General features: G+C 44.0%; 1 protein-coding gene across 1 annotated transcript; it reads right to left on the bottom strand.

Annotated features, from left to right (window-relative positions):
• Window positions 1-439: 439 nt before the first annotated feature.
• On the bottom strand, window positions 440-6382 carry Pdhb (pyruvate dehydrogenase E1 subunit beta). Its single transcript, NM_001007620.1, has 10 exons — window positions 6014-6382; window positions 5887-5940; window positions 4503-4610; window positions 4347-4409; window positions 4220-4255; window positions 3557-3842; window positions 3114-3224; window positions 2773-2864; window positions 1205-1346; window positions 440-965 (listed from the first exon to the last, which is right to left on the bottom strand). Exons 1-10 carry the CDS (start codon window positions 6053-6055, stop codon window positions 820-822), a joined length of 1080 nt encoding a protein of 359 aa, NP_001007621.1. The 5' UTR covers window positions 6056-6382; the 3' UTR covers window positions 440-819.
• Window positions 6383-7647: the final 1265 nt, after the last annotated feature.

Genomic DNA, 7647 nt, shown 5'->3' with positions numbered 1-7647 from the left:
TATGTATGTAGTTTTTCAAGGTAGGGTTTCTCAGGGTAGCCCTGGCTGTCCTGGAACTCACAATGTACTCCAGGTTGGCCTTGAACTCAGAAATCTATCTACCTGCCTCTGCCTCCTGTGGCTCACTCCCAAGTGCTGGCACTAAAGGCACATGCCACCACCACCCAGCCTGATACTAATTTCTTTTTTTTTTTAAAGATTTATTTATTATGTATTTATTTATTTATTTATTTATAGTACACTGTAGCTGTCTTCAGACACACCAGAAGACATCAGATCTCATTACAGATGGTTGTGAGCCACCATGTGTTGCTGGGATTTGAACTCAGGATCTCTGGAAGAGCAGTCAGTGCTCTTAACCTCCAAGCCATCTCTCCAGCCCCTGATACTAATTTCTTAATAGTTCACATACACTATATGAACATAAAAACGCAATTACTCATAGGTAGGAATCCCCTTTATTCCTTATCAAAACAGTTTAACAGCAAATGTAGATAATATATGTTTTATTTAGACATATAAGTTATCTTCCATGGGGGCATTCTATCTTGCCCCTTCTAATGAAAGAGGGCAAATTTTTATATTAATCTTATTCAAAGACTAGACCAACTTAACAGTAACAGACAAAGAGAGCAGAGCATCTAGGGTAGGGAGTAGAAAAATTCTACTCATAAGCACATTTAAACTTCTTACCAGTACAGAGACACCTGCTGCCACATCAGCATTAACTCCTGACTAGTAAGTCTCCCAGTACACGTCAGGGGAAGTCCCAACACGTATTTTAAATAAATTTCACTGACTTGACATTCAACGTCTAGATTAGATATTCAAAGTCTTCTTTATTGCAAATATGATGTCTTTGACCTGAGGTATGGAGTTGTCTTCTAGAATCTTTGCGTAAGGCATAGGGACATCAGCACCAGTGACTCGAACAGCAGGCGCATCAAGGAAGTTGAATGCAGGGCCTAGGGAAGAGAGAAGCAGACTGGGGACTCAGCAAGAGAAAACAAGGTAATGTATCCTAGTTATAGGGCTCACTTTTGGCCTGACTTTTTAAAACATTTACCCAAAGACGAAACCCTAGACTGACAAGTTGAAAAGTCACTTGGTCATCTCTAGCTTTTGATCTCTTTCTCATTGGTATTCAAGTGTTGAGTGCTCACTATAGCTTGATTATGTTCTAAAACCAGGTTCTTTGAAATACCTTCCATAATTCTCGCACAAATCTCAGCTCCTACTCCAAATTGTGGCCAGCCTCCTTCCACAGTTACGAGATGATTTGTCTTCATGACACTGGCTTCTATAGCTTCAATGTCCATTGGTCTGATGGTCCGCAGATTTATTACCTAAAGACAAGGCTGGAAATAGTCTTTATACAATCTAGGAGACAAATACAGCCTTGACCCAAAAACACCACGTTTTGTTTCTGTTAATCTTTGGATCTAAGAAAATTTGAATGTATCTGTCAAAGGCACACAAATGTACAGGTATGACGACCGCATACCTGTAAGCTCACTGCTTAGGAGGCTAAGGCAGGATGGCCCCAAGTGTGAGTATGGACAGTGTTGGCTACACAGTGAGATCTTGTCTCAAACAAAAGTAAAAGGGGAATTTACAATTAAAACAGAAGCTTGCAACCAATCACAGGAAGCTTTGCTCACCTAGAGGATTCACTTATCCTCCTTGGTTTCAATATCCCTCTTATCACAATATATAGTTGAGTGCTTAATATGCACCAGGTCTACACCCAGATACCCCAGGATGGAGGAGAATCCCTGTTACCACATTTCTACAGCCTATGAAGCAGTGATACTTTCCAAGGAAAGCTACTTAAGTTGTACAGATTAGATAATCAGAAGAGATGCCCTCCAGTTTGGTCTCACTGCCCAAGGGGTCCTCCTAGCTCGGTCTCCCCAGTGCTGGGTAGTAAGCCCATGCTGCCATACCTGACTTGTTTGTTCTGGTTTGGTTTTTATGTGGGTGCTAGGGCTCCAACTCAGGTCTTCATGCTTACAGAGCAAGCCTTTACTGGATGAGCCATTTCCCCAGCCTAACAAGATTAGATCATAACTTGAGAGAGTAGGGATTTAAAAGATCCAGAGTTTATGTGGTTAAACAACCACCACTTTTGGCTGAAAGCAGAGACAGACTGATGACAAAGCTCAAGGTGGCCTGGCAACCATGATTCTACTTATCTTCTGAGTCTTGGGATTACAGGCATGAATCACCATTCATAGCTTCTGGACATAGTGCAGTGAGTGTGTAGTAGCATACAGAAGCATGCACTGTAGCTGGGTGTGGCGACACATGCCTTTAATCCCAGTACTCAGGCAGGTGGACCTCGAGTTCAAAGTCAGCCCCAGTTCTAAGACAGCCAGGACTACACAGAGAAATCTTGTCTTGAAAAAACAAAGAATTCAAAGGCTGGAGAGGTGGCTCAGTGGTTAAAAGCACTGGCTGCTCTTCCAGAGGTCCTGAGTTCAAATCCCAGCAACCACATGGTGACTCATAACCACCTACAGTGAGATCTGTGTCTGTTCCGGCCTGCATGCTGTACACATAGTAAGAAAATAAATCTTAAAAGAAAGCATGCGGTGGCATAAGTGGGGGAGATGGCAGACGACAACTTTCAGGAGTTGGTTCTCTCTATGGCTCTTGGGAATCAAACCTAAGATTGTCAGCAATTTTACCTGCTAAGCCAACTCATCAGTCTTGGATCTTAAAGGAGACTTTCTGATTTGTGAGGGGTTGGGGCAGTGAAAGTCCACTTACCTCACATTCAATTCCCTCCTTAGACAATACAGCTGCAGCTTCTAGGCAGTGGCCCACTGGTCTTGAATGGGCAACTACAGTGATGTGGGTCCCTGAAATAAAGCAGTCACAGATTAGCGATGCTGTAAGGAGCCACAGCTAGTCTTATCAATCGTGCAGCTTACTTCAGTGAGCTGCACAGTGAGGCTGTGTTCATGGACATGAAATCAAACCTACCAGAGAGACTCAATGAGCTCATTCATTCTTTACTTTTCAAGTCAAACTCCATAGCAGTAACTTCTAACCTTTGCAAACAAAAGGGCTACAGTAAAAACAATTCATGAATACCAAGGTGTCCTTACCTTGCCTTTCAATTTTGGCTTTTCCAATAGGAATCAGGAAATCTTTTGATTGAGCTTCTGTGGGAAGTTCAAATGCAACTCCATACATCAGTTCATTCTCTAGCATCACCACTGCAAGACAGTATAAGCTCTCAAACAACAAAGTACAGGCAGAATGACTATGAATGCACATACCACAAAACCACTCATCTTATGAATAAGAAGCCTGGTTTCTGTCTCACCTAGAAGCATCAGGATGGTTTATACACAGTCTGGTCGGTAGAGGTTAAGCCAAATGTGCAGGTATGCAGTAAAGAACTGGCCCTACATTTTTGACTATCTTTGTGTCTATAAATCATTTATACGTTATACATATGCTATATCTAAGCCTCACTAGATGGCCTCGATGGTTCCTTGTATGGTTCATGTCAGCTCTTTCACTGTTCAAGAGAAGCAGGAGTTACCTGGATTATCATCACGAATGGCCGATTTAATAAGTCCTTTCGCATCCTCGGAATTCCAGGGGCTGACCACTTTCAAACCGGGGCAGTGCCCATACCACGCAGCGAAGCATTGCGAGTGCTGAGCAGCCACGCCCGCTGAGGCGCCGTTGGGCCCCCTGAACACTATGGGCACCGGCTGGAGGCCAGCAGACATATAGTACGTCTTGGCAGCTGAGTTTATGACCTGGTCAATAGCTTGCATAGAGAAATTGAAGGTCATAAATTCACAGATGGGCCGCAGCCCAGCCTGTCAAATGGAAAAGTCGATGTTAAAAAGACTAAACAGAACAAGGAAGAGTGGTAAACAACCAAGCAATCCACTCCTCTGACATCCGGACAGCACGGCTTGGGGTTTGTCTGTCTGTCTGTCTGTCTGTCTGTCTGTCTCTCTCTCTGTTTTTTTGTTTGTTTGTTTGTTTTTGTTTTTGTTTTTTTGAAAAAGTTTTCTCTGTGTAACTCTGGCCATCTGGAACTTACTTGTGGTCCAGGCTGGCTTGAACTTAGAGATCTGCCTGACTCTTGAGTGCTGGGATTAAAGGCAAACACCACAACACGCAGTGCAAACAATATTTTCAAAAGATATTAAGGAAATCTCCTTTGATAAGCATCATAAATATTACATACCATAGCTGCACCAACAGCAATTCCAGCAAAGCCCATCTGTAAAGCAAACAGCAAACTTTAGAAAAAGTCCATAGAAATTAAGACTGAATATTTGACCAGCCCCTCTCAGTTTGTCCAGAAGGCGTACCTCCGATATGGGAGTATCTATGATCCTCTTGTCACCATATTTCTTCCACAGGCCTCTGCTAACCTACAATTTAGATTTTGCCACATCACTTTCAAGTGGTTGTCAGGGTAAATGGCTACTTTTTAATTTTATATAAAGTTTATCTAGTTCAGTTACCTTGTATGCACCATCATACTGGGCAACTTCTTCCCCAAGCAGAAAAACCTTTTCATCTCTTTCTAGTTCTTCATCCATACCTTGATTAATGGCTTCACGAACTGTCAACTGTCACAGGTACATAAACAGAAAACACGCTACAGGATTATTAAGGAGACTACGGAAACTCCCTTCTTCATACTTATCTACGCTGCCCACAACATAAAACATAAATCTAACATTCATGCAGGCAGTCCAAGTTCCAAAAATGTGAGGAGGCAAGATGGCCAAGCCTGACGAGTCTCATCTCCATTTCTACGTGGTGGAAGGAGGAAACTGATTCCCTGGAAGTTGACCTCAAGTGCACACGGGCATGCTCACACACACAAAAAACTTATCATACAAATCAAAGCTCCAAGAACTTAACAAGTAACTTATGCCAATAATCTTTCACTAGATGTTAGTGATAAGCCTACAGAACACTTCTGCTGTACTGCTTGATGTGCACAGTCAAGAAAACCAAGCAATTGCTAAACTAGCTCGAAGGCAGTTTCCCATGTAGAAAACACGCCAGGCTGTTTTACCTATACCCTTGGAGCACTAAGACTCAGAGAACGAGCAAGGAAGGTCTAACCATGGCTACTAACTACGGCTAAGTTTAAGCATTCAGTAGTGTACAGCTTGACATCCACAATGCTGGTGCTGCTAGGCTACTAAAATATGTAGAATGGTAAAATCCTTCTAAGATATACATATGCCAAAAAGAAAAGAAGTGTGTATCTGCAAGCCAGTGTTCTCAGCACCAGAACAAATCCAAACGGTGGAAACAAAGTCACCCTTGGATGAATACATAAATAAAATGTACAAAGGATATGAGTCAATGTTTCAAAGGAACAAATTCTGATGTATGTATTCTACAATATGGTTGAACCTTGTTAAATAAGCCAGACCCCCCCCCCCAAAAAAAATCAAAAAATTCCACTTATATGACGTTCTAAAACAAGCAAACTCAAAATGTGCCAGAAAAGTACAACAGCGGCTGGCATAGTGTGAATTATCGTGTAAAGTTCTGGAGATTGACAGTGTATACAGTGAATGTATTCGATGCCACATTTGAACACACAAGGTTTTAAAGTTATATTTTACCACAATTCGAGGTGGGGGCGTAAACAGTCAGGAAAGCAGGTGGCTGTCGGTTAAGACTGCCACCGGCCTGGTGAGAATGGGTGCCAGTATGAGTGGCACCGGGCGGTGACAGAGCCAGCGCGAATCATCCGCAGGACGCGGCCACTGCCAGGGTCCGAGATGCCACTCGGCCTTGGGGCAGACGCGACCCCGATCTTTCAGGCCTGCTCCCGGAACCCAGGATTCCCTCCCGGCCTTGCCCAGAGTCCAGACCGGTTACCTGCACCGCCGCGGGCGCCGAGCGGTGGAAACGCCTCTTCAGCAGCCCGGAAGCCTGGCAGTGAAAGAGAAAGAGGTTCAGAAAGGGCACAGGGGATACGGCGGGTGCACCAGGGGCCGCTACTTACCTGCCGCAAAGGTCCCCGCACCAGACCAGCCACCGCCGCCATCTTGCCCGTGTCCTCTACTCGCAGCCGAATGACAACACAGAAGCGCCGCAGACCCCGTCCGGCGCAGCCAATGGTAGGGCGTGACACCTTTAGGTCCCGCCTCTGTTCGGCAAAGCCAATAGAGAATGTCAACTGGAGGCCCGCCTTCCTGAGTAAGCCAATAGCAGGGCAGTATTTCAAAAGCCCCGCCCCCAGGCTTTGGCAGGGTGAGACCTATGGCCCCGCCTCTGCATACGTAGCCAACGGCCAGTTTTGACGCCTGCGAGCCCCGCCCATCTAGCGAATCCTGGTCCTGCGGAGGTGACGCGAGGTTGCTGTTCCTCTCTGACCTGGTGCACTGGAGAGAACTTTGCAGACTGCTCGCGGTGGCTGTCATGCACCTAGCACGCCCTGCACTCGGCCCTTACTGCTGTCTGCTCACGTGCTAGGACTGAGTCAGTGTGGCCTGATCAACGGAGGCTGTAAAGACCTTAAGGCCCCTTTGCGGGCACTGCGGGCCTTGAGCAACACGTGAATCTTGCAACACATTGTATGAATGGGCGCTGTCAATTGAATGTAAACAATAGCTTTTTTGTGTGCACTAAGTGTCCACTTTGTGCCAGGTATTGTGATGTGTGTTTGATAAGTGATTGTAGGCGGTAGTATTCTCTCCATCCAGACGTGAAAAGGTGAGGAGTTTGTTCTGATCATGCTGAATTTAGATGGCTTACCTGGACCGTAGAAGAAGCCTGAAGCCTAGTTTTAACAGACCTAGAGACATTTGAGAATAGCTGTTTAGACGCTGCCCTTATTTTCTGCATTCAGTCTCATCGACTGTAAATGGAAAGATGGACAATGAGGTATGGGATTACCTCCTTCCAAAGCTCCCTGGTTAGGGCCATCAGGTGGTCATGTTGTAAGGTATGTCAAATATAAGTCTGCTATCAAAGAACATATAAACTTGTGTTTGGGACAAGGACTTCAAAGCCTCTTATCTCTCCTGCCATCAAAGACTTTGATGGAAATAGATGTTTTTGTTTTAACCCCACAAGACAGGGTTTTTTTTTTTTGTTTGTTTATTTTTTTTAGATTTATTCATGTATTATACATAAGTACACTGTAGCTGTCTTCAGACACACCAGAAGAGGGCATCCGATCTTTTTACAGATGGTTGTGAGCCACCATGTGGTTGCTGGGAATTGACCTCTGGAAGAGCAGTCGGGTGCTCTTAACCGCTGAGCCATCTCTCCAGCCCAAGACAGGGTTTTTATATGTAGTCCTGGCTGTCCTAAAACTCATTCTGTAGACAAGTCTGGCCTCGACTTACAGAGATCCATCTGCTTCTGCCTTCTGAGTGCTGGGATTAAAGATATGTGCCACCACCACCCGATCCATATTTTTTTCTTTTTACCACTGGGTATTTTTTATGGCATAAGTGTTTCAAATTTTATTTACTAGCAATTTTAATATTACATTCACTACATTGGCTGTATTGTTCTCATTTATTCAAACTATGTAGTTTGCTTACATCAAGGTGCCCTAACTTCAGAATATATATATATATATATATATATATATATATATATATATATATATATATATATATATATATT

The sequence above is a fragment of the Rattus norvegicus genome, chromosome 15 (genome assembly GCF_036323735.1).
Source record: "Rattus norvegicus strain BN/NHsdMcwi chromosome 15, GRCr8, whole genome shotgun sequence".
NCBI classification, from domain to species: domain Eukaryota; kingdom Metazoa; phylum Chordata; class Mammalia; order Rodentia; family Muridae; genus Rattus; species Rattus norvegicus.
This window is presented reverse-complemented; position numbering and strand designations above follow the sequence as displayed.

Excerpts from the sequence above, each read along its gene's own strand:
- Pdhb (NM_001007620.1), bottom strand. The coding sequence starts at position 6,055 with ATGGCGGCGGTGGCTGGTCTGGTGCGGGGACCTTTGCGGCAG. Across the intron at positions 3,843-4,219 it reads TTGCTGTTGGTGCAGCTATG|GCTGGGCTGCGGCCCATCTG; the intron begins GTATGTAATATT and ends TCCATTTGACAG. Across the intron at positions 3,225-3,556 it reads CATTCGTGATGATAATCCAG|TGGTGATGCTAGAGAATGAA; the intron begins GTAACTCCTGCT and ends ACTGTCTTGCAG.